Source organism: Gossypium arboreum, chromosome 12, assembly GCF_025698485.1.
Source record: "Gossypium arboreum isolate Shixiya-1 chromosome 12, ASM2569848v2, whole genome shotgun sequence".
Taxonomy (NCBI): Eukaryota; Viridiplantae; Streptophyta; class Magnoliopsida; order Malvales; family Malvaceae; genus Gossypium; species Gossypium arboreum.
This window is the reverse complement of record NC_069081.1, coordinates 119,685,717-119,711,777: the sequence shown is the minus strand read 5'-3', so window position 1 is coordinate 119,711,777 and position 26,061 is coordinate 119,685,717. Positions and strand designations below refer to the sequence as shown.

The 26,061-nt window shown below is 32.0% G+C and overlaps 3 protein-coding genes across 7 annotated transcripts; 1 reads left to right on the top strand and 2 right to left on the bottom strand.

Annotated features, from left to right (window-relative positions):
* Nucleotides 1–189: 189 nt before the first annotated feature.
* LOC108479301 (pantothenate kinase 2-like) lies at nucleotides 190–9,356 on the bottom strand. 4 transcript variants are annotated; one of them, XM_017781813.2, is made up of 23 exons: nucleotides 9,182–9,355; nucleotides 8,359–8,786; nucleotides 7,503–7,715; nucleotides 7,321–7,379; nucleotides 6,785–6,901; nucleotides 6,361–6,480; nucleotides 6,168–6,262; nucleotides 5,970–6,093; nucleotides 5,702–5,833; nucleotides 5,214–5,326; nucleotides 4,917–5,109; nucleotides 4,244–4,452; nucleotides 3,560–3,604; nucleotides 3,359–3,407; nucleotides 2,922–3,004; nucleotides 2,545–2,661; nucleotides 2,368–2,431; nucleotides 2,069–2,215; nucleotides 1,459–1,617; nucleotides 1,263–1,346; nucleotides 805–1,002; nucleotides 612–683; nucleotides 190–532 (listed from the first exon to the last, which is right to left on the bottom strand). In XM_017781813.2, the coding sequence occupies exons 2-23, from the start codon at nucleotides 8,672–8,674 to the stop codon at nucleotides 443–445; spliced, it is 2,799 nt and encodes a 932-aa protein (XP_017637302.1). In that variant the 5' UTR covers nucleotides 8,675–8,786; nucleotides 9,182–9,355; the 3' UTR covers nucleotides 190–442. The 4 variants fall into 4 exon arrangements, with proteins under 4 accessions (XP_017637302.1, XP_017637303.1, XP_052879496.1 ...); XM_017781814.2 differs by having other exon boundaries at nucleotides 5,970–6,063; XM_053023536.1 differs by having other exon boundaries at nucleotides 8,359–9,356.
* A 4,964-nt stretch (nucleotides 9,357–14,320) lies between these two features.
* LOC108478295 (probable inactive poly [ADP-ribose] polymerase SRO5) lies at nucleotides 14,321–17,900 on the top strand. Its single transcript, XM_017780738.2, has 5 exons — nucleotides 14,321–15,253; nucleotides 15,344–15,585; nucleotides 15,700–15,836; nucleotides 16,141–16,236; nucleotides 16,598–17,900. Exons 1-5 carry the CDS (start codon nucleotides 14,727–14,729, stop codon nucleotides 16,613–16,615), a joined length of 1,020 nt encoding a protein of 339 aa, XP_017636227.1. The 5' UTR covers nucleotides 14,321–14,726; the 3' UTR covers nucleotides 16,616–17,900.
* LOC108479729 (peroxisomal membrane protein PEX14) lies at nucleotides 17,478–21,211 on the bottom strand. 2 transcript variants are annotated; one of them, XM_017782485.2, is made up of 12 exons: nucleotides 20,880–21,211; nucleotides 20,384–20,622; nucleotides 20,253–20,292; nucleotides 19,978–20,168; nucleotides 19,713–19,902; nucleotides 19,496–19,585; nucleotides 19,249–19,319; nucleotides 19,092–19,134; nucleotides 18,946–19,004; nucleotides 18,747–18,791; nucleotides 18,596–18,664; nucleotides 17,478–18,210 (listed from the first exon to the last, which is right to left on the bottom strand). In XM_017782485.2, exons 1-12 carry the CDS (start codon nucleotides 20,944–20,946, stop codon nucleotides 17,728–17,730), a joined length of 1,587 nt encoding a protein of 528 aa, XP_017637974.1. In that variant the 5' UTR covers nucleotides 20,947–21,211; the 3' UTR covers nucleotides 17,478–17,727. The 2 variants fall into 2 exon arrangements, with proteins under 2 accessions (XP_017637974.1, XP_017637973.1); XM_017782484.2 differs by having other exon boundaries at nucleotides 20,384–20,625; nucleotides 20,880–21,206.
* Nucleotides 21,212–26,061: the final 4,850 nt, after the last annotated feature.

The window sequence follows — 26,061 nt, the reverse complement described above, 5'->3', positions numbered from 1 at the left end:
ATTGGGAAAAAGGATTAGTCTGATTTATGATCATTTTTTTCTGTAATTGATTGTTTATCGAGAAAATGTTATGCAAGTTGGTGATCAAATAAAGACCTTACAAATGCTATATATCAAAATTTCAGCTTATGTTTTTATTTTTTCAAATAAAATCTTACTCAATTACCATCAGGCCTTATACGAGCAATCTTAAAAATTCAACCCAATTTAGATTCACAAAAATTTAAGTATATAACATTGATATCTACAGGCATGTATTCTACTGATTATATTACAATTGCTGGTAATTGCCGAACACTGTCTGCAACAAAATCATAAACTTAAAAGCTGAATGGTATAGGCAATGCTATGGGACTCTCATTGCTCCATTTCCTTTCCAGGAGTTTTTATATTTTTTTAAAAATTTTCTTGCAAAATCTCTTAAGTTGTTACTAGAGAAAGATCAAGTGGCGGGTTCATATCTGCAAACACAATCATATATCTTCCCTTTAATCAGTTTTTCAGCCAACCTCTGATTTTTCACCATTGCAAGCTGCAAAACAAGGATTATTTTGACTTCAAATCTCGAGTCAAGCAAACCTGTTAGGTCATCTATTTAAATCCATACATACCTTGAGGGCTTCGCATTTAAACCGAGCATTGAAATTGGTGTGAAGAGCTCTACCCATCCCTTCTAAGATAACCTGCATGGCGAAATGTGCATGGTTTCGTCTTTATTTTCTTTACCCATTTCCTAATTCTCAAAACAGAAGAACGAATAAAAGGCAAGGCGGTGAAAAGGTATTATCTGAATTAAACACGTACCAAGTCAGCATGTTTGGCTGCTGCGGCTAGCTCAGAGCTGACTTGCCTTAAATCTATACATGGGCTTCCACAACCATTCTCAACTACCATCAATGGAACTGAAGAAGAATTTCCTCTGGAACCATCTAATGTGTTGTTATTCATTGCATCTACTAGGAGGCCTCCTGCTTCAGCAGCTCGACGGAGGATGTCGCAATGCTGTGTGTGTACTAAAAGTATCAGGTTATTGTGTTCAATGCAAGATGGTATGAAGTACGATAAAAACCCAAATAAAACCAGAAATTATGCCATTTATACGTATCCGTTGCATTGATTGTTTTCGTTAACCCCATCTCTGCTCTGTTAAATACATGTCATGCACTAGTTCATCTATAATACAAATTTACCTGTGAAACGAGTACCTCCATTTTCGGAATTAAATAAAGAAGATTTGTGAGAAACTGGAGAGAAAGGCAAACCTTTGCAGCCTCAGCAACAATATCAGGAAGCTCCATAGCAGTTACATCATTCAGTGCAGGAAGAGAATTTGCAACCAAAACAACCTGCAGAAACAACTCATTTAAGTTATTATGCAATGTAATTGTAATTTGGTATTTCAGTTCCAAAGTTACAGCACTCAGTGAAGCAGTAACATCATCTTTCAGACAAACTTACTTCTGTTCCACGTCGAAGGAGTTCTCTTGCTAGCGGAAGCATGCCAAGGACAATGTCAGCACCCGAGTTGTCAACAAAGAGTAAAGCTCTCTTATGGGGTCTAGGTTTCTTCCCTTCAGATCCTAACATTCGTTCCTTAAAGAGGTCAAAATCATCAACCTGTAGTACAGAATGGAGATTTACATCCAATAAAGACTAGTCCAATGCAATCAAGGGTAAAAGTACCAGAGAGGCTCCTGTACTAGAAGCCATATTGCATTTTTAGTCCCTATACGTTAGATCAAATAATAAATTAATCCTTTTTGTAAAAAATTTCATCAATTTGTACTGTTAAAAACTGGCATGGCTGATAAAATAATTAGGTAGTGACACGTGGTGTGCCATGTGTATCTCATGCTTATGTACAAAGATCAATTTTTAATAGCAGAAATGGATGGAAGGAACTTTTATCAGAAGGACTAGTTTGCTCTTTGATCTAACATAAAGGGACTGATTTGCTCATTTTTTTCGTAGAGGGGGCAAAACGTCATCCGGCTCCTAACATAGGGGCCTCCATGGTACTTTAACTTGCAATCGAAATTTAAAAGCAATGATTTTTTTCTCCACTTACCTGCCATGGTCTTTGCATTTTGTTGCGACTCATTCTATAAATTTCAATAATTGTTCCTTTATGATAAAGATCAACACAAGCACGGGATCCCCAGTCGAATATGTTTGCAGCTAGAACACCTTCAATTAAGGTAAGCAACCTTGTTTCCTGCAAAATGAGAATTTTGAAAGATCAGTAAAATAGTGGCAAAGACAGGGCAAGAAAACTGGTAGTATGCATTATGTGATCCGAACTGCATGGTAGATATGGTTACCCTAAAGCTCCTGAGAGGAAAAGGACTAAAACCTAGATTATCATACCTCATCCATATGGTCAAGCTCCAGTAGTAGATCAGGTAAAACAGCAAGAGATGCCTCATTTTCCCTGTCATGATTGGGAAAAACAACGACGAACAAACAAGGTTCAACAGGGTCCCAAGAAACAACATTATATATATGCACATATGTATGCATAAACTTGGTTGAAATGCAGGTTACCTCTGTTTGATGCTTCTATAAGCATCAAGAAACTGAAACTCCCTCAGGCACTCTTCTCTCAGTTCCAAAAGATTGGCCAATCCTAACTTCCCATAAGCAGCTGGTTCCTCCATCAACCTATTCAGGAAGTAAGCGCATAATCATCTAAAACTATAAGTTAAATTTATTCCAATGATTTCAAGTACAACAGAATCTTGAAACAACAATAAACTGTATCACAAGCATCTCTTGCTCTATGCTAATCCTCACAGACATAAAAGACAAAAGAACCTCAGCGACAATAATGATAATTTGCCATCTATATATGGATTTACCAGTTACCAACTACAAAAGCCTAAAAAGAGAAATGTTTCGATGTTTCAACAGAGTAAAGTCACCTTGCCAAGTGAGCGGAGAAAGCACGAGCAAAAGCATCACCTCTTCTTTTAGCATCATCAGTTCCACCTTCACTTGCCACAGCCTAAAACATTTGACAAGTTTACACATTATAAAACAGTTATAGGAAAATTTCAACTTCAAATTATTTACACTAATCACTAAGAAATACTTTTCTTGTTGGATTTTATGCTATTTTAATATGGATAATTTAAAAAAAAAAAAAAAAGAAGAAGAATTCATTTTAAGCATTTTTAAAGCTCAGGTACCCCCAATGCTTTGAATAGTATCTAGCCATGCTTCAAGGGGACAACAACAGCCTCAGGCTTATATGATTTCCGAACTCTACTTGAAATGACTCCTTTCTTAGAATACAAATGGAAAATTCTCTTATGTTAGAGAGAATCCTAGATACCTCATAGTGTGTATATTTATTTACCTTATCAACAAGGTCAGGCAAGTGCTCTGAAAGCACGGTGAACCAGTACCTGAAGCATGTATATAAAAAATAAGATAAAGAATCCATGTTTGCAGAATCAGTATCTTGGATCATAAAAGTTATTATGATCTATTTTGCAAGGCACTCTTACGAAGTCCAGAATAATGAGTATTAAGTAGCATATTTGAAAAGCATACTTACTCTAGCTCTTTGTGATCTGATAGATCAATGGTATTGGGCTCGTACCTGTTCGTGTGTTGTAATTCAAGATATGAGATTAGAACATTGCATGGATGGATATATAAATAACTACTAAGAACAAATATTCAATAAAAGCAGATATTTTCTGCATCATAGCATGACACCTTAGTGAACAAAAAAGTGGCAAAATGACCCTTCCAAATCTTTTTGTATGATTTTTATTGTTTCAATTCAAGTGCTGGATTACATGCTCTCTCTCTCTATATATAGATCGTGCATGTAAAATATCAAATTAACTAAAAATGCATAGCTATTTTTTTCAACGTAAAACATTTCAAAAGTTAACATATACAGTAAAATAGGAACTCACAATGATGTAGATATCAATTTCACTTGAAACTTGCATTCATGATGAGCATTAAGATATTTTTAGTTGAACTGGTCATTTATTACATTATTATTCCTATGAAAGGTTAAGAAAAGGTCCAAGACTCATTTATATATAAATGTATGTGTTCGTGCATATATTCACAACAGAAAGTAAATTAGTGCTCTTAGCTAACTATTTTATCAGCTGGATAGACATGCAAAACCTGTGAGTGCTAACTTATGCTAATACACACACACACACACAAAAGGATCAGAGAAGAAAATAGTGAGAAACAAATATACTAAATTACATACATTTTTGGGTCAGCTAATAAAGGAAACACCTCCAAAGTGGGTACAAGATGGAGAACACCAACGTTTAAAGCACTTGCATCAGAGCGCAAAGTGGCACCTCTAGAAGATGGAACTTCAAATCCTCCCAGTCCTGTGGTTCCAGGTGGAGCCATCGGTACTGGTGCTGTAATCTCAGTACCCTTCAACACAAACTTTTCCATCCAAGAAATCTGCAGTTGACACACAAACTACAAGTTACGCCTAGTAGGAGAGGTGAAGCTCAATACAAAAATTAAAAAGGAAAAGAGCTTCCAAGCTTATTTTTTACTGTTACTCCATTTTAGTTAATTTATTGTTGTTAAATATAAACCTAAAGAAAAAGTGAAGAATTATCAACAATAAAAGAAAGTAAAAGGGAACTAAAATCAATGAACAAATTGTTACATCTAAAACATGTTCCATTTGGGGTAAAGCATATGCATCTAAGCCTTTTGTTTTTATCTTTCTAAAGAATGAACGTATGCGAAAACTGTGATAAAGTTCATGCAGCCTAAATAATCCATAATTCATTCTCTAGAAGGAATGATGCTTTTTCTAATAACAAGAAATAGGTTCTATATAATCTTTGTATTTCAGATACTGAGTAAAGCATGAATTGTCTCATATTAGTAAGACAAAATTCAATTATACTTGCCTTTTCATTCAAGTCACCAAGTGGCGGTCCATGTATCTTTCCACCAGTGTATGGTGCTCCCATTGGGAACCTCTCAACTAAGTGATGCACCATCAAGTCATCAAGGCCATGCTTCTGATAACTCATAAATGCGCCTACAGCTCCCAAAAATCCTTCATGTCTCAAGAACATAGCTTGTGCCTCTCCTTTTGACCTAGAACAGAGATGAACTGTTTGATATTGTCTCGAGAGCACAGTAGCACTCATCAGCAGGAACAGAGAAGGATAAGCTTGCACAATAAAGAGTTCTACACTTACCAAAAATGAACAGCAAAGGAGATTGTATCCATGGTATACGCATGACCCCTTATGAAAAATCCTCCAAAAAAGATTCGCTTAAGCCCAAACCGAAGTGCATTTAAATAAGATATCTATACAGCAGAATTACTCAAGTCAGAAGCACATAGGAATATCAATATTAATTATCAGATCGGTTATGTAAGAGCTTGAATGAAAAATTCCAAATAGAAGTCAGTTTCAAGATGATATAGAAATAAATTTAGTTAGTTCTGAGAGTATCAAGATTTTTCACAAGTAAATGATTTGTTCTTCACAATATAATTCTTTACCCTTCTCAAGAATATAAAGAAAATGGGAATTATTATCATAACATGGAAAATCGTTGAAGACAATTCTAGCAAGACTTTAAGCCTAGTCACTATACCTATCCCTTTGAAAAAGGAAAATAACACCAATATATTTCAAATCAGGTACTTCTACTTTACATAATATTTTCTAGAATTAACCTGTCCAATATTGTAGGAAATCATTCTCAAGAGAGACAAGGAAATATCTTCAGGTCTGTAATCTTGAAGCTCCTTCTTGTCAGAAATAGCCTTGCCAAAACTAGAAGCTATGGTTGATGCAGAGAGGCCAATCTGTTATAGTTTAAGATTAGAGGGTGGTAACCACAGTGGAGAAAATAAGAACCAAAGCTATCCATGAATGATAGAATTGATGCATCTTGGAGTAGTCCATGCCTTTTAAAAAGCAAAGATCATAAGTAATATATACCTTAGAGTAATCCATGCCACCATAGATGTCCCCAACAAGCATGTCTATGGTCCTATTGTCTCCCCTTTGACTCAATTCTAGCAGTTCATCAAAACTGAATAGCGGGGTCACTGAAGAGTAAGGTCTGGATAAAATTATAAATAGAGAGATATCGCACGTTGGAATAACACAAAAAGGACAAAAGGAGATTAATATAACCTGTTGCACTTTGTTAGTAACCTTCCTAATCCCCAATAAGTACCACCTCCAACATTTGTTCCACTAACACGCTGAAATTTGCCATCTCCATCAACCTGCACCAGACCAGGAGTGTTAATTGTTTACTCTAGTTGAGCCCATGTCTCAAGCAATTAGTAAAACGAGGGCAAAATATGAAAGGAAAAAAAATTACCTTAATTATACTAACACCAGATCCAATATTAACAAGAAGATAAGGGAACAGATCATTGTGGTCAATCTGCACAAACTCTTTGTGACCCTCCATGTGGGTGAAAGCTTCATGGCGAATAGCCTGCTCAGTTAACAAATACCATATTTACATTGACTGATGTTCAGTAAAGTACTAGAGAAAGCTTACATTTTGTAAAAGATTTAAGAAATATACTCCAAAGATTAGTTTTAAAATAATTCACTTACTGAAATGCATTTTTGAATTTTATATATGGAAAACTTCAACTGGCTTATAAGATTGTCTGTCTCACTACTTCATCTCAAGAATACACTATTGTTACGTTCTCATCTTAAATATAAGGATTTTTTGCATGTTGTGTCATAGTTGAAAAAAGGTCAAAATGAAACTATGATCAAGGTTTGACCTTAAGTAAGAAATTTGCTCCTGCGACAAGGCAATCCATTTCATCTTCTTTGTCAATACTGACCCCAAGCCTTTCTTTAAAGAGGTCCGCAAACTTGTATGCCCCACCCCCTGTGGCCTTCTCACAAACTAAACTTGTTAGGAGAAGCACGCATTTATAAAAGTATAAATTTGAAGCAATCAATGTATTAACAATTTAGACCTTAGTTAAACAATTCTTCTGCCTACAAAGAACACCTTACAATTATTGTTCGAGAAGAAGACTTAAAAGTTCATGGTTTTGAAAGAAATCTCAAGAAAATATTTCATAAAATACTTGCTTAAGTAGAAGCAAAGGCAGCAGCTTAAGAGTACTCATGCATTGTTCCATCAGTATAAGGAAAAAGTTGCTTAGAATTAGCATCACTTTCCAATTGCCAATGTTTTTGAAAAAAAAGCTTTAATACAGTATCTTACACGACATACAATATAAAATAGGTCCAACTTCTACAAAATTAGAAAATAAAACAGCAATGAAGAAGTCATAAGTGCAATTACCTTGATAACTGCATTTTCATTGGCAGGAGCCTCAGAATTCCAATGATGGGAATCAATTCCTATACAGAAGAAAATAGTTAAACTTAATATAATATTTAATGCAGGTTAAAAAGCCACAAATCTGATGCCATCACCAAGTTCATCAATGGAAAAATGAAAGTGAAAGAAATAAGAATATATACTGCCACGGTGAAGCTGCTTGGAAGAGATAAAATCCAAACACTCATTCAACTTGCTTGTCTCAAACTTCACAAAGTGAAGCCTCCCACCAAGAATAGGGAAGTTTCTCCTGTTACCATTTGAAATACCCAATCTTTCCTTGACAGTTTTCTTCCTCTTATCATCAACTGATTGGTCTTCATGTCTTGAAAAATAGACCAACTTAATAAGTGAACCTGCAAAAGATGATGTTTGAAGTTCTGAATGCCCTACAAGAAGCTGCCAAATATGTTCTTTCTAGGAAACCCATAGCTTTTGTGCATAGCAGAAAGAACAGAACAGAACCGACATGCAGAACTAGGGTGGGGAAGGGATGAAGAGATTATACCAGGGGTCTCATTCTACTGTTGACACAGTAATAGCTTATAAATGACATCTTTGACTCATATGAAAGAATTTAAAATGCAGAAATCAGAAAAAGGTAAAAGGATAAGCCAATTTACACTAAATATGGTTCCTTCATATATGATATTTCAATCTCCCCCGCCCCCTTTTATAAATTACAAGATCATTCACACTAGATTTGGCATCAGCATTGTGGAACTCCTTCCAGACAAGTGTGGTTGAAAAGGAGAAAAAGGAAGAAATAGACTAGAAGAAGAAGAAGAAAGAAAAAGCACAGCATGCATGTATAAGGCATATAAACTAGAGAATACAGGAAAATTAACAGAGTTTTTCTCCAGCTCCATTGCCCCCCAAAGAAAGAAAAATTATCCCCAAAAAGTTGTAGCCAACAGTTCAAATTAAAAGCAACACAAACCCAGAAAGGAGTAGTACAAAAGCAACAAAAAAAAGGTTGAAATATAAATGATGATATACCTCCAATATCAAGAGCCAAATGAGAGATATCATCAGTTTGATTAGGCAGCAAAATGGTAGGATCTCTTTCCTCAGAATTGCCTTGGATTTCAGCTTTGCTAAGGTCAAGTTGAGGCCTTGAACCTGACCTGTGAATTGAATTGCCAGCCATATCTTTTTCACCTCCCTGATTGTTGTTTTTATTATTACTGCTATCTTCTCCTATCCCCACCACCAACCCTTCTTTGTCTATAACCTCCTTGCTGTTATTATTATATTGAAGCTTTTCAATGTTATCGTCAATTCCAAGAAAAGGGTCTCCATTTAGACCAGCCATTAATCCCACAATATCTTACTACCTGTTGCCTAACCACGCCAACCTAACAGTATTTTGTTGTTTTTTACCTCTCTTTTTTTTTTCCCTTGGCAGAGCCCTTTGGCCACTTGCCCTGTACTCAATTTACCAAATTCATTTCGTTAAAAAGCAATAGTGTGTGAGTCAAGAACTAAAATTTTAATTCATTATACGAATCAACAAGCTAAAAATAAGAAATGGGTTTGTTGAATCTCAATCGATAAAGCTGAGGGGGGGGGGGGGAAAAGAAGGCTGCTTTGAGAACTGGGCATATGATTGGTTAGGATCCGATTATGAATAATAGAAAAAGTATTTAGTATAATTCATAGGAGGAAAAGGCCAACAAGAAAAGTGGGTTACATTGAATGATCCAAAATAAGCAACAAAAAGAAAAATCAAAAATCAAAGTTAAACCCCCAGATAGTCAAACGTTAAAAGAGAAAAAAGAAAAACAGGAAAAAATAAATAAAAATGAAGACAGTAGCAGACCTTCTGATGAAGTGTTTTGATTTGACGATAATGTTTTAGTGAAGACTGTAGTTTTGAGTTGCTGATAGTTGCAGCGTTGGAGGTGAATGCTAAGGCAAAACAAGGCAATCAATTTAATGAAAATAATAGTAAGAGTATACAGCGGTACTAGTTTTCCTTTTTTTAAGAAAAAATCATTCACACAAATATAGTAAAGTAAAGTATTCTAAAACATTTAAATATTATATTTTAATACAATAAAAATATTATTTTTATTATTACATACATATTATTAAAATTTAAAAAAATTATATCAATAACGTTCCGTATAAATTTTTAAAATTGCATACATATTATTACTTATTTTAAAATTAGAATAAGTATAAAACTACATTGCAATAATTATGCAAAATATGGCAATTGTTTTTAAGATTTAGGTAAATATTTACCGTACAGTCAGTATTCGTTGATACATGATCAATTATGACATTTTATTTTTAAAATATGATTTTGAGACACATATTAATTAATGACTTTTAAAACTAATTTTAAAAATTATAATTATAATTAAATTTTCTACCAAAAATTTATAAACAATTTAAAAACGTAATAATTAAAAGATATTTTTACCAATAATATGAAAAGTTATATACGTATATAATTTTAATAAAATCATGTTAAGTTAAAAAAATCAAATTTACCTTTTAACGTGGGATGTTTTAACCAAAAATAGAAACAAAAACAAAAACGGCACATCATGTTTTATCTGTTTCTAAGCTTAATTTAAATATTTTTAATACTAAATCAACTTTTTCTTTAATTATTTTAAAAGTTTTTTTAATATTAATAGAAAAATAAATAAGTTTATCAAGCTAGAGCTAATTAAGCAAGAAAAATAAAGGATAAAACTCCACCCATTATAAAATCATACGACATCAAGAGATATTGAATGCTATCAGTTTCCAAATTTTGGTATTGGTTTTATTCCAATTCAGTTAAAGGCCTAAGAGACTAAAGAGTACCATCCCATCAACATTTTGGGTTATTTGAGCAATAAATCCAACACTTATGCTGAACCCAATTTGGGCCGTTATTTATGTTCAATTTCATTTTTGGGCCATAAACAATTTCCCGTTTGATCAATTCATCCAACACTGATGCAGCTTTCATGGGTTGATTTCTCTTCTGGTCCCAAAATATATTTTTTAATCCGTTATTGGGTAAAAATCATAATCATATAATAAACAATTTAGTTGAAATCCAATTATACTTCTTCTTTTTTTAATATAAAAATAAAGATACATGATATAATTTAATTTATAAAATAATAATATTTTTATCATTTCTTAATAAATTAACATTTAATTTACTCGTAATAATAATTTAATTAAAAACTTAATATCTAAATAAACAACCAACTGTCGACGTCAAGCAGAAAACAATCTATATTCCCATCTGCCTATCCACAACAAAGACAAAAATAGCTCGACAGCAGCTAATTTTAGTGTGTGTTTTGTTATATTTTATTTTGACTATTAAAATTATTATGGCTAATATTTTTATGTTGTGCTTTAATTTATCTCATGTTTAAATAAATTTTACCCTAGTTACCATTCTTTTAAAAATAATCTTTTTACTTGCATGACATATTTTATGTCTAATATAACATATAATAATTATTTAATATATTAACTATGAAAATTTTAACTTGATAAATAAAATTAAAATTTTAAATGAGAAATAAATAATAAAACATGTGGCTTACTACTTAAAATATTAGGAATTGATTATTTTATAGTTTCCTTGAATAGGGTGGTTAAGTTTTATTTAGTATTTAGAAGCAGCGTGGCAGCACATGGTGTTTACTTCCTCAATCTACTGCTTTAGTTATGGATGGTAGATGCTTTGCTCACTGTATGTAAACAGTCTTCTATTACTAGAAACTTTGAATCACCATATATATATATATATTATCATATTAATTTTTATATTTAACATAAGTTTATATTTATGTTTTGATAGGTTATACATATAATAACTTTTAATTATTTTTATATTTGAGTTTTAATTATTCATAATATTATAATTATTTGTTTAGTGTGTTTTTAAGTGATTACAACTGAACGTAATCACTTTCTTGAAGCAATAGATTAATGAGAAACCATCTCTTAAGCCTACTGGAAAATTTTATTACAAAAGGTCGGTTTGTTTGAGCTACACCAATGTTCCATTTTTCTCCATTGATTTATGTAAACCAGTGCTTGGAATTTTTATAGTTATACCAATTTAAAAATTTCAACTTATTTTACCTTTTAAGTTATGTTAGTTTTTCTTTTAATTCTTTTTAACTTTTAATTTTATATTTTTATTGAATTACCGTAAAATAAATATAAAAGTTAATATTTTTAATTTTTCGATGTGACATATACTTGAATTACCTTACAGATGATATGTTAACATTTAAAATTTTAAAATTATAAAAGAATAGTTTGAAAATAAAATTATTACAAAAGTATACAAATTAAAAAATTTAAATAATTGAATAACTTCATATTTTATGTGACAATCTATGTGTATGTTATGTCAAGAATGTTAACAAACAATAAATCTTCTATTCTTTTTGAAGTAATTTGATAAAATATACAAATTAAATAACTAACAATAGTTGAAAATTAAATGAAAGACTATTTTTTTTTGTAAATTAGATGGCCAAAAATTTATAATATTTTTCACTTTTAATATTGTATAATAAATATATAATTTTTCAGAAGCAATATTTTGAGATATATGCAATGAGATGACAATAACATTTTCAATAATAAAATATAATATATATATTATAAATACTTAATGCACCACCTATTATATTGGTTTAAAAATATGTGTAAATTAATGAAATTTATTTAATCCAATGTCCTATTTTATTTTTAGGATAACCCTAAAGAAAGAGAAAAAGAAAAGCAATGAAACATCAAAATCGACACAATACCATGTGCTATCAAAAGCCATAATGGAAAACAGTAGTGTATATATATTCCATTGGAAACAACATACACACTCCCATCCCATCCTCAAATTCAGCTCAGTCAAATTTTCATATGCTCCATTTGATTCCACTAGACACTGTTTTTTTTTTTTCTTTAAAGGTAGATTACACTCTAATCCTCACTTAATTATTGATAAATTTAAGTTTTCGCTATTCAACTTTAGAAATTTATAAAATAGTCATTGAATAATTCAAAAGTGTTTTTTAAATACTAAGTTGTTAAGTTTTTTTTTTAAATTCAATTAATGAGTTTTATGTGACGATTCAATGATCAGTACAACGAATCAATACCCATCAACAAATAAAATAACATATTTTAGATTTAAGCCAATTTGACTATTAGTAAGCAAAATTCAAGAATCTTGAGAATTTTCCTAACAACAAACTAAACAAAGAAGACTTTTAACAAAGAAGATGATGAAACTTTATTATTTCAGCTTAAAACCAATGTTTAGCATGGAAGGACTTTGTTTTATATAGCAAATTGATTAACTAGGCTAACAACTATGTATCTAACACAACTGCCAAACTGAAAATTAACCACTATTAACTAATTACTAACATACTAATTAATAGTCATTAACAAACATTTATTGAGTATAGTCAGTTCAGTTATAGTTAGACATGAAAAATAGAATTTTAAATAATTTAATGACTATTTTGTAAATTTTTAAAATTAAGTGAGAAAAAACATAAAATCAGTAATGGTTTTATGACCTTTGGGTATAATTTACCTTTTTTTTTCAATGCAAGTGTGGCGTAGATAGATACTTTAGGGTTTTCAAATTGATCTCAAATACGTTCATCTTATCCTTAGTTGCGTAGAGCCGACTTGAATAGTTAATTATCACCGAGCTAATAAATAAATCTTCCCAATGCATTAATGCTTAATTTAGCGTATAATATTTTGGAAATTGTGAGTGTATTTTTAAATAACATCTCATTAAATTGAATCACATTATTAATATCTCAATTAAATTTATTCATCACTCAGATATGATTACAATAAAATCCTTTTCCTGTTTTTAATTTTAATGTATTATATTTTAATTAAATTAATAAATAACTAGCTTTAAAAAATCATTATCCACGAGTCCAGCAAATAACTTAACGTAAAAAATTTATATACAATAATAGTGTCAATGACTCAAGAAGTAGAGTTAATATTTTATTTAGTATTTACGTTTCACTTTAATATTTAATTTAGTATTTAAATATTTTTTCTCAATTTAGTATACTGAGTCTATTAAAAATGTAATTGGGCACTTAATTTTGTCAATTCAATACTTGGGTTTTTTTTTTCCAAATTATCCATTTGATACCTAATTTTTTATCTTATTATCTCGCCAATATTTTTACTAAAACATATGTGTTGAATATTCATCAGACCACACGGCAATGTTATATCTAAGTACCAAATTAAATATTAAAGTCAAATTCAAGTACTAAACTAAAACAAAAAACTAAATTAAATATTGAAACAAAATCCAAGTACAAAATAATATATTAACCCCTAAAACAAATAGAATAATAGAATAGTATAGGTAAAAGACCACTCTAGTCCCTCTCAATTTTGTTTTTGAGTAAATTGGTTTGTCTCAAAAAAATTGGAGCAATTTAATTATTGTTAATTTTAATATTAATGATAATAACGTTTTCATCATTTTACATAAATCTGATTGGTTTAATAAAAAATTAATTCTCATAATTTTCACATTCTATCAAATTGGTTATGATTAAACACATTTAGGCTGCAATATTTTGTAAATGTATAAATGTTGTGGCTAAATTTATTAGATTTTTAGAATCAAGACTAAATTAACCAAATATATAAGTGTTTAGAGCTAAATTTGTTATTATACTAATCAAATTATGTACAATCTACAAAAGACATTAACAATGTGATTAATTGTCTTTACTTGCTATTTTTTGGGAAGGACTAATTTACTTAATTTTGCAGTTGAAAGGGATTGGAGAGGTATTTTTGCCGACATACTATTTATGTACATATTTTATTCCTATTACTTAATTCCAAAGCCAAATCCGGAAACTAAAAATATGCAACATATGACGAACCGCCTCCTTTATTACCCAAAACGATAGGCCCTGGTCCCGGTCCCGGTCCCCGTCCCCCACCCACATTTGTAAAATGAAAAACAATTAGCGCCCCCACTTCCCGCCCACCGCTAATAAATTTCCTTCCTTCCCCTGCTTCAAAAGTCGGTTTGTCTTCGTAATTTTTTCTTCTCTCTCTAAATTATATAAAGTCTCCTCATTTTTCATCTTTCTCTCTTCTCCAAGCAAAACCCAACCATCTTCACTGCTTATATTTAACTTCAAAATTTGTTTCAGAGATGAATCGTTACTAAATTTCTCCTCGTATACATGCACTCTGTTATTCGTTTCGTACCCAAATTGAGGACTATTCCTTGTTCCAATTGATTCTTTTTGTTCTTTTGATTGTAAATTTTAGGTTTTGTTGTTGTTGTTGTTGTTGCTGTTTAAATTTGTATTGCTATTATGGCTATCGGAAACCAATACAACCATTTAGAAAAAGATTTGTACAAAGCTCCCTCGGTTTTTTCTTCCGGTTCAACTTCTTTAGACACTGCAAACGATAAGGAATCGGTTGTTTCCGATTGCGAAAGCGGTGTTTCTGGTCCTTGTTTTGATCAACCTTCGTTGTGTAACAATGGATTGATTCAGTTATGTTCTGGGGATAAAGCGCATGATCTTATCACGAGAAGGTTCCTTTCTAATTTGGGTTCTATGGCGGTTCATATCAAGGATTTGACGATCCAAAAAAATTGCTTTGCTGGTGTTACTTGGCAAGCGAGGCTTCAATCTTTCCAGATTTTCATTAAAGCAATGGAGAAAAAATGCGGCGGCGGTGGCGACGCTAATGTTAAGTACGCTTGGTGTGCTGCTACTAGAGACGAGATTTGCAAGATCGTTAAGCATGGTTTTGGGCATTGTGGATTGCCGAAAAACAGCGGGTTATACGGTCATGGAATCTATCTTTCCCCTGATGATTCTCCCATGGAGAGGTAAAAAAAAATCAAAATAAGATACCATCAATTAGTTATGTTTTAATTATGTAATTTGTTGTTAAATTTGTTTTTGTTTTTTTTATTCAGTGTGAAGAATGCCGTGGCTGATAAAAATGGAGTCCGGTATTTGATGCTCTGTCGCGTAATATTAGGGAAGGCAGAGCTGGTGCAACCTGGTTCGAAGCAATGTCATCCGAGTTCCGACGAGTTTGATTCCGGCGTCGATGATTTATCGTCGCCGAAGAAATACGTCGTGTGGAGTACGCATTTGAACACTCATATATTGCCGGAGTTCATCGTGAGTTTCAGAGCTACGTCGTCATTGAAAGGTAAACAAAATTTCAATTTTGGGCTTCCATGGCGGTTGAATAGTTTTGAAAGTCAAAGCTAGGAGCCTTGGATATTGGGTTTTGACTTTGAATGCTTGGTTGTTTTTTTTTTAGGGTTTCTTGGGATGCAAGATAGGCTGAAGATGCCAACTTCGCCATGGATATCGTTTCCAGCTCTTATATCAGCACTTTCTAAATACCTACCTCCAACTGCCATTAACTTAATCTCCAAGTATTATAAAGATCACAAGGTAAGCTTTTATTTAATTATTAATTAGAGTTAATTCCACCAAACATTCACACTTATTTTAATTTCATCTCTAAACTTCAAACTATTATTAGATCAAAAGCGATTGTTTTAAAAAACTTTTACTCTTTTTTTTTTTCAATTTTATTTATTTTAAGAAGTATTTGTTTTAAAAATTTTGTTATTATTTTAAATTTAGTTAATAATTAAAAGGACCTAATTGATATAACATCAATAATTTAGGTTGTAATTAAAATATTTTAAAAGTTGAAGTGAGATTAATTATTATTCAATCTCTGATTGGGCAGGATAAGAAAATATCAAGGCATGAACTCATACAATTTGTGAGACAGTTTGCTGGGGACAAGTTGTTGATTGCTGTCATCAAATCCTCAAGGACCAAGGTACTTGATTGAATACAATTCTTATGATTAACCCGTATGTATGTTTTCTTGAGAAAAAAGAAAATTGAAATTTAGAATTAATAAATGAGGAGTTGTAACTAAAAGTATGCATGACCTGCTCATGCCCCATTTGGTTCCAGCCTAGTTGTTTTTTAACGACAAAATTTAGCCTCTGGGTAATTGTTTGTTCATAGTTATTAATGAACACTAGTCATTTTATTCAAGTTTTGAGTTTGTGATTCTGGATCTAAAATTTAACAAGTTTTAAGAGTAAGTAGTGTTACAAGGGTTGTAATTGGGCAGTAGCAGAAGCTATTATTGTACTGTGCAGTCCCTGAACTCTGTTGTTTGATATTTGCAGCAATACAGGCACGAGTGAGGAAGCAGTGGATGAGTGTGAAAAGCCAAAGCTTCTTTTTTCTTGTTTAACTTAAAGCCAGTGCTGCTGTGTGTGATGTTTAACCGCTCTCGTGAATTTATATCTTGTTTTTAGTTGATTACGGAAGTAAATATGTAGACAGCAAATTTTGCAGTTAGCTTTAAATTACTGATTCCACTTCATGGTTTTTAATACTTCAGCATCCACCTCACAAAAACAAAAGAGCTAACAAATTAAAGGACGACTTGTATATTTTGTTATTTTAGATGGTTTTTTTATTTTTGTATTTTAATTATTTCTACAATTAATGAACCTAGATGTTAATTTTCTTGTACAATTTTTTACTTCTGTGCTAATGCGTTTAAGAGTGTTTAATATTGGGTCTAAGAAGTATTTCCAAGCTAAAAGTATTTTTAGGCAAGTTGCTTTTTGAAAAAAGAAGTGTTTTTTCTAAATTAAAAAGTGGTCTAAAAGCAATTATCTCAAAAGTTAAAAATTTTAATTTTTCTCTAAAAATATTTTTCTTTTCCAAGTACAGTTTTAGGAAATAATGTTAAGCTAAACCTAAATATAGATTTTAAAGTCTTTCCATAAGTTTTAGCTTAAATAGTTGGTTTCATTTGGAAATTTTTCAATTTGTTTAAATTGTAATAATTCAATTTCCCGTATTGGGACTTTGTGTTGATTTAATTAATTATTTATTGATTAAAATTTTAAAATATATAATATACATTTATAGTTTTTATAATCTTCATATATTTAAAATTTTTTGTTATGTAATAATAAAAAGACACTGTATACAAAAGCACAAAAACAATGCAAAGTGCTAAGGCTGTCGTATTTATAAACCGGTGCGACTTAGTAGAGATTAACAAGACTTCGCCTCTTGATTTATCATATAGGGGTATTGGTCGTTTAGTGCAAGCCAGCATTCTAGCTTCAAATAAACATAAACCATCCCCATTTACAATGTTCCACCATTATTATCATTATTGGGTGTACATAAAGAACGTATCATGATGAGAAAGTTCTGCATATGCTATAGGGATGCTCAATATTATGGCACATCGATAGACTTCACATCGAGCTTACCCTGGATACGGAGTCCAGTTTCAATTCCCTTCATGGCTAACTTCTTGTTCTTGTACATCACTGGAGGTTCCACTCGGAAAACCTACATTCATCTCCACTGAACCTCCTGACTCCGATATTTTTGTGATCCTCTGTAACTCATCAATTGGCTCTGAGGGGTGAACCGTTGATTGTTCATCAGCCGATTGTTCTTTTGAAGCTAATGGTTTTGGCCTTCTAATGGCTTCAGCTGCTTCTGGTATTGCCACAGGTGGTGGCTGGGGTGGAACCCATGTACGTTGAACAGGTTGTTCAGTTCTTACACCATAAGGTCCAGCAGCAGCCTTAACTTCGTTTTCATTTTCGTTTTCAATCTCGGTGATTCTAACATTTTTGCGTTGCCACCAAGGGGTTGAGCTCTCATCATCCACCAGATAGTTTAATCCATTATCTTGTCGATTCAAGCCTTCAGCACTTCTCTGAGACTGGAGTACCTGGCTGGACCCGTTTTGGGCCTCCCACGGCTACTCATTTACATACAAAAAGAGGAGAAAATAAAATTTCAGATTTGAGCAAATTGAAGGCACGTCGATATTACCTTTTACAAGTCGTATTTCTCAGCACAAAAGCAGTATCCATGTTTTCAAGGATTCTAGCATTCTAATGGCATAAACCAACAACTGGTAATTTAGAAATCATCCCAAAGAATAAAAGATAGCGGTCCGGATTTTATTCAAGGTTAGCATAAGGCTACTCTATGACCCAAAAAAACTTCAAATATAATATTTAAAATATCCCACTTTCCAAAAATGTCCGAATAACCACATTGAAGTAGAATCGCAGTAGTTTATATGAATATAATGCCAAAGAAAATGATCCGAAAGATTCCGGAAAAACTCTAGAACACACCTTAGATCTTGGTGTTATGCGAGGATTTGATATTTGCTGGTTCGGGTTGGGAGGCATATCATTAACTTCCTGCGTATAAATCAGGAATAACAAAGTTAACATCAATGCAGTATACAAGCCAATATCAACATGGAAATGTTAAATGGATTACTCTGATATTTGAAGGTTTCTCCCCTCTTTGGATCATTGCCATAATCTACAACACAATTACAAATGCCAATTAGCGAAATGTCTTCAAAACATGTCTAGAAATACGGTATTTGTTTTGAAGCTGATAAATATTGAAACTGAGTCACAGCTCGGTCTAGGTGAATAAAGTACAGCCAGTTAAGGATGAAGCAAGTCAGTACCTCCATATATGACTTTGGGTGAGGTGGTTCGGCAGAAACAGGCGGTGAGGAAGATCTCGCTGCTTAGAAAATCGTAGTTATAGGATACTGGAATTCAAACCATTGGAGATAAATTAACTTTGAGAAAATTAATCATAGAAAATTACCTGACAACACATCAATATCCACCTTGCCATTTGGATAGGTTTGCTGGAAAGATGTTTTTTTATTTAGTAATAGCTCGTCTTGCACAAAACTGGGATCAGAGAATTTATTTTCCAATGCAGATATGAAGTGTTCACAATTAAATTAGTTTCAGCATACCTTTGTACTCGAGGCTGACACTCTATGATCTTCGTGATCAGAAAATGTCCTGCTGGGGCTATTAGCTTGTCCTAATAGTCACACAAATAACAAAATTAGTAATGAAGTCCAACAACATAGAGGCACATGCTCCTCAGAAGCGGTAAGCAAGCAGTACCAACAAGACTAGAAGCCGTTTAACAATCATCATTATATTGCCTCTTACTTGACACCATTAATACATGAAGGCAACAAGACAACAGAGTACCTTCCAATTTCCTTATGGAATTACTCATCAACTTCATTTCTTGTACTTGCGCATCCATAAGATTCATAAATTCTTCAAAGCATCTTCTCTCTGGTAAGTATTCAAACTATGTTCAGTAAATCAAGAAGATGCTTATGAAAAAAACAAAACAAAAAGAAGACCCAAAAAACATAATGAAACTAGTCAGCTAAAAATAAAAATGCCATTATAACTCCACCTTCATTTTTGGAGTTCAACATTTCCTGGCTTGCTTTTGCAACATCAGCAGCTGCAGCCGCAGCTGCTTTTGCTGCGGCTGCTGCCTCTTCTGCCAAACTTGGCTTTGCATCAAGTTTCTTGGCATGGTCATTTTCTTCTTCCAACACAACTTTACGTATCCAAGATTTCAACCTTGGGACAATAACATTCTAAAACAAAACACAAGTTATCTGACTGTAAGAAAAATCTAGCTTACGAGATAGTAATGGAATAGGCATCGATACCTTGATTAATAAAGCTGAGCCAGCACCAGAAGCTGCCAAAAACCCTAAACCAAAAACAGCATGGTACCAATGAAATTGCCACCGTGCAACTGTCCTTGCAGGTACCATACCAGTAGGAGCAGCCACCACAGGCTGGGGTGCTGCAACTGCGGCCTGACTTTGAACATTCGATGAAGTAATGACTTGTCCATCTAATTCCATTACGGTATCAAAACAACATAAAAAACCCAAATAAAATAAAAACAAAACCTCGATTCATCGATACAATGCATTACCTTGATTTGAACTAGCTGGCTGTGAACTAGGAGGTGGATCCTGTCAAAAGAATCAATGAATACTCCATAAACACATATCAAACGGAATCAAAGTACACTAATCAACAAAACAAAACAATCATATAAATTACAGGCACACGCCGAAAAGCTTCATCAATCTCCTCCTTTGTAAGGCCTTTCCTTTCAAGAAAGGATCTTCTATAAATAACAGGTGAACCCCTAACTTTGGGATGTGAAAGGAATTTAACAGCATTGGAAACTTGGTCTTCTCTTATTGGTTCAGAGTTCACAAACACAGATGCTGGAACGTTCTGTTTAGTAGCTTCTGGCCTAACATCTTGTTGAACCCCATTAGCTTGTTCTACCACCTCTGCTGAAACAAGTATCTATAATCAGAATTATTCCTTTATCCTTATATAAAAAACCCAGAATTTTCTTTTTTTCTTATAACACTGTATGTATATGTATATTCAGCTTCAAAGCAAGGAGATTTATATATATATATAAATAAAATTGGATTTTAATTCTTTGTTAATAGAAAGTCAAAGCAATGAACTTCATTACAGACTATACAATAACTTAGAAAAAGAAAAGAAAGGAAAAATTAGAGAGAAAAAGGGATCAGACCTGAGCTTGGTTGGGGCTTATCGTCGTTGGAATTGGGAGGAGAAGGAGACTGAGTCGTCGTAGCCATGGCGGCTTACTGAGTTAAGCAGAACAAAAACAAAAGGTGAAGACTTTAAGGTAAAAAGAGAATTGGGAAACCAATTTTGATTTGAGAAAATAGAAGGCTAATGGGGGGTTGCTGACGATTTGGTGATGAAAAATTGGAAAACGAAAATTTCGGAAATAAAAAGAGGACTTCGCTTATTTCGATGAAGCTGATGCTGATGCTGATGCTGCTGCTGCTATGATTTATCCATTCAAGGGCTTAAATTATCTATAAGTTTTCTTTTAGGTCCACACAATGAAAATACTTGTTTGATTCATTAAAACCAAAAACAACCAAAACTAGCCCAGATTTTTGTTTTACTCTTTAAACTCTGTAATGGGCTTCCACTAAAGTCATCATTAAGGTGGTGGCCTTTTTGGGATTTTAGGATCCATGTGATATTTTTCATATTTTAGTTCATGTTAGGTTGATTTTTAGGCTTTATTCACGTTTTATTAATGGATGTGAGGGCAACTTCTTTTAATCCAAGGGTTAGCCCTTACAAACTCGAGGTTAATGTTTATTGTCATAGTTGTTTTGGGTTGAAGTAATTTCATATTAGGATTCCGGTTAAATTTTGGTTTTTTTACTTTAAAAAATATATAAAGAGGAAATTATTATTATTTTATTAAAAATCAGTCCTTATATATCATAAGGAGGTACATATGGCACGTCACATGCGATTATTTAGTTATTCTATCAATCACACCAATTTTTAAAAGTAGAAATAAATGAAAATTTTAACAGAAATGACTATTCTGCTCTTTGATCTACTTTACATAGATTGATTTGCTCATTATTTTTAGTAAATGTGATAAAATACAATTCGACTCTTAATATAAAAACATACATAATACTTTTGTCATTATTTTTGCTGTGATGTGCAAATAACCTCTTCAACTAATGATAAAAATACTTGTATAGTATAATAATAGAGTTTAGGTTCAATGTTTAACATCTTTAAGTAAAAATTGGAAGAAGCATGAAGAGGTCCCAATAGATACAATCTTTCAATCAATTCTATCTCTTTGTGATTTATTGGAAGAAAATATGAGCTTATGGATTACGCGACTGTTAGACGTTATGGATAGAAATTAAATTTATTTATTTATTAAAAATTCTACGTATGATTTGATTTTGAATATATTTATTGAGAATATTCACGTTTGATTTCAATTATATTATATATAATTTTTCCTCAATTAATTTTAGAATAATACGACATAAAAAGTTTATTAAATACATATATATATATATATATTAAAATAGTTAATACAAATTTAAATTTGAAGTAAATAACAATTTTTCTTTAGCTTTTCTAAAAGCAAATTATATGAATGACTAAAATTATCAATTGAAATTAAATTATTTTTATTTCATATACTAATACATTATAAATATATAAATATATATATATATATATATATGGCATACAAATCATAATTTTGTAACAAAGAGATTACAACTCTCTATAAAAAATCTCATATTTGTAATGAAATGGCAAGTTTTCTTTGAGAAAAATGTTTAACAATAAATTTTGGTGTACTACTACTGGCCATCAACTTGAATCTATCATTAAAAATATTTGCTTTAATTTTGTAAAAAATTATTCTAACTTTTATTTAATTTTTATTTTTTACTTCTTAAATTTATATTATTTGTCAACTCACTCCAAATAGATAGTCTGTTAATTTTGCTACGTCACATCCATGTGTATGTCATGTTAACTTAAATTTTAATAATTTTTATATATAACTTTTAATAGTTTTGTTTTTAAAATTTTAAAATTTAATTAATTGCTAATGTGGTCTGATGTGACATACATGTGGATGCCAAGTCAGCAAAGTTAACGAATGTTAACTTTTTATCAATTTTAAGGTGATTTGACAAATAATACAAGTACTAAAAAGATAAAAAATTAAATGAATGGCTAAAATAATTTTTTTGTAAAATTAGAAGGTGGAGTAAATCATTATGCCAAAAATGATTTGATTTGATTTTAACTGCACCCCATGAGTTTGAATTTTATTTGTTACCATTTCTTTTTAATTTCAAAAGATAAAAAAGAACATTAATGTAACGACCCGTTTTCGGTGAAATCGGAATAGTAGTTTTGGGACCACAAATTCGAGGTCATAAAATTTATTTTAATATTATTTTATGTTCTATAGCATGTTAGGATTATGATATAAAAATTTCGTCAAGAAATTTTACCATTTGTATGCTCAATTTGTGAAATAGGACTAAATCACATAAAGTGCGAAAGTTGTGCTCTATTAGCTAAAAGTGTCAAATAGCTATAGAAATTTAAAGTAGAGGTCCTTATTGAATAATTAAACCATTAATTGAGGTAGTGGATGTACATGGATTTCAATCATGAAATTTGACATATTAGATTGGTATTAGGTGTGATAAAAGATAAAATAGCAAGGAAAAACAAAAAGAACGCTATCATCTTTTTCACATTCTCCTTCCCCAACCATTTCTAGTAGAAGAAGATAGCCATGGAAGCTTGAAAATTTCAGCAACATAAAACCCTTGCATGTTGTCCCGTTTTCGTTGATTTTTATGTTTTGGGGACCGTTGTAGCTTAAGCTAGCTAAATAGGGGACTAATTTGCAATATGATTGAAAGTTAAGGGTTTTTCCATTAGAGCATATTGGCTGTTTTTAAAGTTTAATGGAAGGAAATACATCATTGTTGTTGATTAAACAACTTTTGTTAAGTGATTTTTTGTGAAATTGTCATTTGAGTGCTAAATTGAAAAATGTAAAATTTATATGATAAATGTGTGAATTTGTGAATTATATGGGCTTCTATAAGCACCTATAAAATTCGGCTAGGCTTGGGTGTAGAGAAATTTACATGAATTTAATTTTACGAGCCTAGGGGCTAATTTTAAAAAGGTCTAAAGTATAGGGGAAAATGGTAATTTTTTCATAACATGAAATTTGGATCGAATTAATTAGAAATACGATTAAATGAGTTAAATTTGATTACATAGATCAAGAAAAGCAACTTTCAGTGCTAAATCGGGGAAAAGATAAAGTCATGGATTAAGCAATCGTTATCTCCGTGCAAATTTGAGGTAAGTTCGTGAACCCGAACTTAATTTTATTTTTAATTATGATTTAAATTAATTAATGCTACATTAGCTCTTGAAATAAAATGTATGCATATTATGGAATTAATGTTAAGAAAAATGGATGAGGAATTTATGGAAGTAAATAATTGTACAATCGTTAATATATTCGACTAGCGCTGGGCGCAATCTTTGTCAGCTTATCTAACTAGTGCAGGGGACACAATTGTCGGTTAATCCGACTAGCGCTGGGCGGAATTATGGTTGGTTTATCCAACTAGAGCTGGGCTCACAATTATTATCATCGGTATATCTGACTAGCACTGGGTGCAAATATCGTTGGTTTATCCAACTAGAGCTTGGCTCACAATTATTATCGTCGATATATTTGACTAGCACTGGGTGCAAATATCATTGGTTTATCCAACTAGAGCTGGGTTCACAATTATTATCGTCGGTATATTTGACTAGCACTGGGTGCAAATATCGTTAGTTTATCCAATTAGAGCTGGGCTCACATTCAATATCGTCGGTTAGTCCGACTAGCGCTGGGCGTAAATTCCTTTGTGGTTTACTGCTAGGCACCGGGTGCCATGTCGCAAATAGATCTTGCCGTAAGATTACTTGAATTATCGAAAGAATTGAAATCTTATTTGGTTAAGTTATAACTTCATACTAATATTGATTGTTTTTGTGTTTAGCTAATAAATGGAACCTATTAATGGTAAATTGATTTACATGTTGGCACATAGTGTGCGAGATAATCGCTTATCTGGTATTATTCTAAGTGGGTCAATGGGCACAGTTCTGTTACAAGGTTATATGAGTTCAATACGAACTAGTACAGGTATGTACGCAAAATATGTGGAAATGATATACGTTTATGACATATGAATACACGGCATGGCTAACTTGGTTGATGATTATGTGTTAGGCTTTTGGGCCAAATTGAGTTATGATGTGTAACACCCCCTACCCGTATCCATTGTCGGAGTAGGGTACGAGGCATTAACGGAGTTTACTGAACATTTTCAGATAATTCTGAGTCATTTATTATTCATATTTTGAAAATAATCATAACGTCTCTCTATTGGGCCCTCGAAGCCCCAAACATACATTAGAAACCAACCGGAATTAAATCGGGATCATAGAAAAAAAATTCGCAAAATTTTAAATTTTATTTTCATCTAAGTACTTACTATTTCAATGCTCCTTATAATTAAACATGTTACCATTCAATCAATAGCTTGGCACTTGTCTAAGCGTCAAACAACATTATTGTTAGTATACTTGCACATATTTCATCTAAATTCAATATTGATATACTTATTTTCTCGACATATCGCACTTGAGTTTAATAATAGTCTCAACTTACATAATTTTCTTGTATCAACATATCAAAGATAATCATATATGTACATGTCATGAAACATATCATGCTCTTACCGTTTCTTCATAAGCATATATCATTCATTTTATTATATCAATATTTCATTCTCCATCATTTCCATATATTTTATGTATATTTATTCGGTAATAGTTTATATCAAACTTAACATAAATTATATTCCATGTACTTATACTTATTTCATTTATCTATCTTCATAATTATATCATACAACTATTTTGTACAAATATTTCCATATGACCAGTTCTTGTAAACATTTCACACAACCGTTTCATATAACCATTCGTCATCTGATACGTATTACCTGAATATCAATTGTTCAATAGATGTCATAGCGTCTTCCATCCACAATCTTATTTATCTTTAACATGATGCCATAGTGTCTTTCAACTATGGTCTTACTCATTTTCTGTCATGTTGCCATGGTATCTTTCAACCATGGTCTTATTCTTTTCATGTCACGTTGCCATGGTATCTTTCAACTATGGTTTTACACATTTCATATCAGGTTGCCATGGTATCTTTCAACTATGGTCTTACACATTTCATATCAGAGAGTACACTCCCGCGAATCTCATCCTTACAATGGGATTACCAGTCCAGGCTA

What these genes read in the sequence shown, in the direction of transcription:
- LOC108479301 (XM_053023536.1), bottom strand. Translation starts at nt 8,674, where the DNA reads ATGGCTGGTCTAAATGGAGACCCTTTTCTTGGAATTGACGATAACATT. An exon ending in CAAGCAGCTTCACCGTGGCA is followed by an intron (nt 7,380 to 7,502) that starts GTATATATTCTT and finishes TCTTCTGTATAG; the next exon opens with GAATTGATTCCCATCATTGG. An exon ending in TATAGAAGCATCAAACAGAG is followed by an intron (nt 2,432 to 2,544) that starts GTAACCTGCATT and finishes CAATCATGACAG; the next exon opens with GGAAAATGAGGCATCTCTTG.
- LOC108478295 (XM_017780738.2), top strand. Translation starts at nt 14,727, where the DNA reads ATGGCTATCGGAAACCAATACAACCATTTAGAAAAAGATTTGTACAAA. An exon ending in AGCTACGTCGTCATTGAAAG is followed by an intron (nt 15,586 to 15,699) that starts GTAAACAAAATT and finishes TTTTTTTTTTAG; the next exon opens with GGTTTCTTGGGATGCAAGAT. An exon ending in AGTATTATAAAGATCACAAG is followed by an intron (nt 15,837 to 16,140) that starts GTAAGCTTTTAT and finishes CTGATTGGGCAG; the next exon opens with GATAAGAAAATATCAAGGCA.
- LOC108479729 (XM_017782484.2), bottom strand. Translation starts at nt 20,946, where the DNA reads ATGGCTACGACGACTCAGTCTCCTTCTCCTCCCAATTCCAACGACGAT. An exon ending in AAGCTTTTCGGCGTGTGCCT is followed by an intron (nt 20,293 to 20,383) that starts GTAATTTATATG and finishes TTCTTTTGACAG; the next exon opens with GATCCACCTCCTAGTTCACA. An exon ending in GCCAGCTAGTTCAAATCAAG is followed by an intron (nt 20,169 to 20,252) that starts GTAATGCATTGT and finishes TAATGGAATTAG; the next exon opens with ATGGACAAGTCATTACTTCA.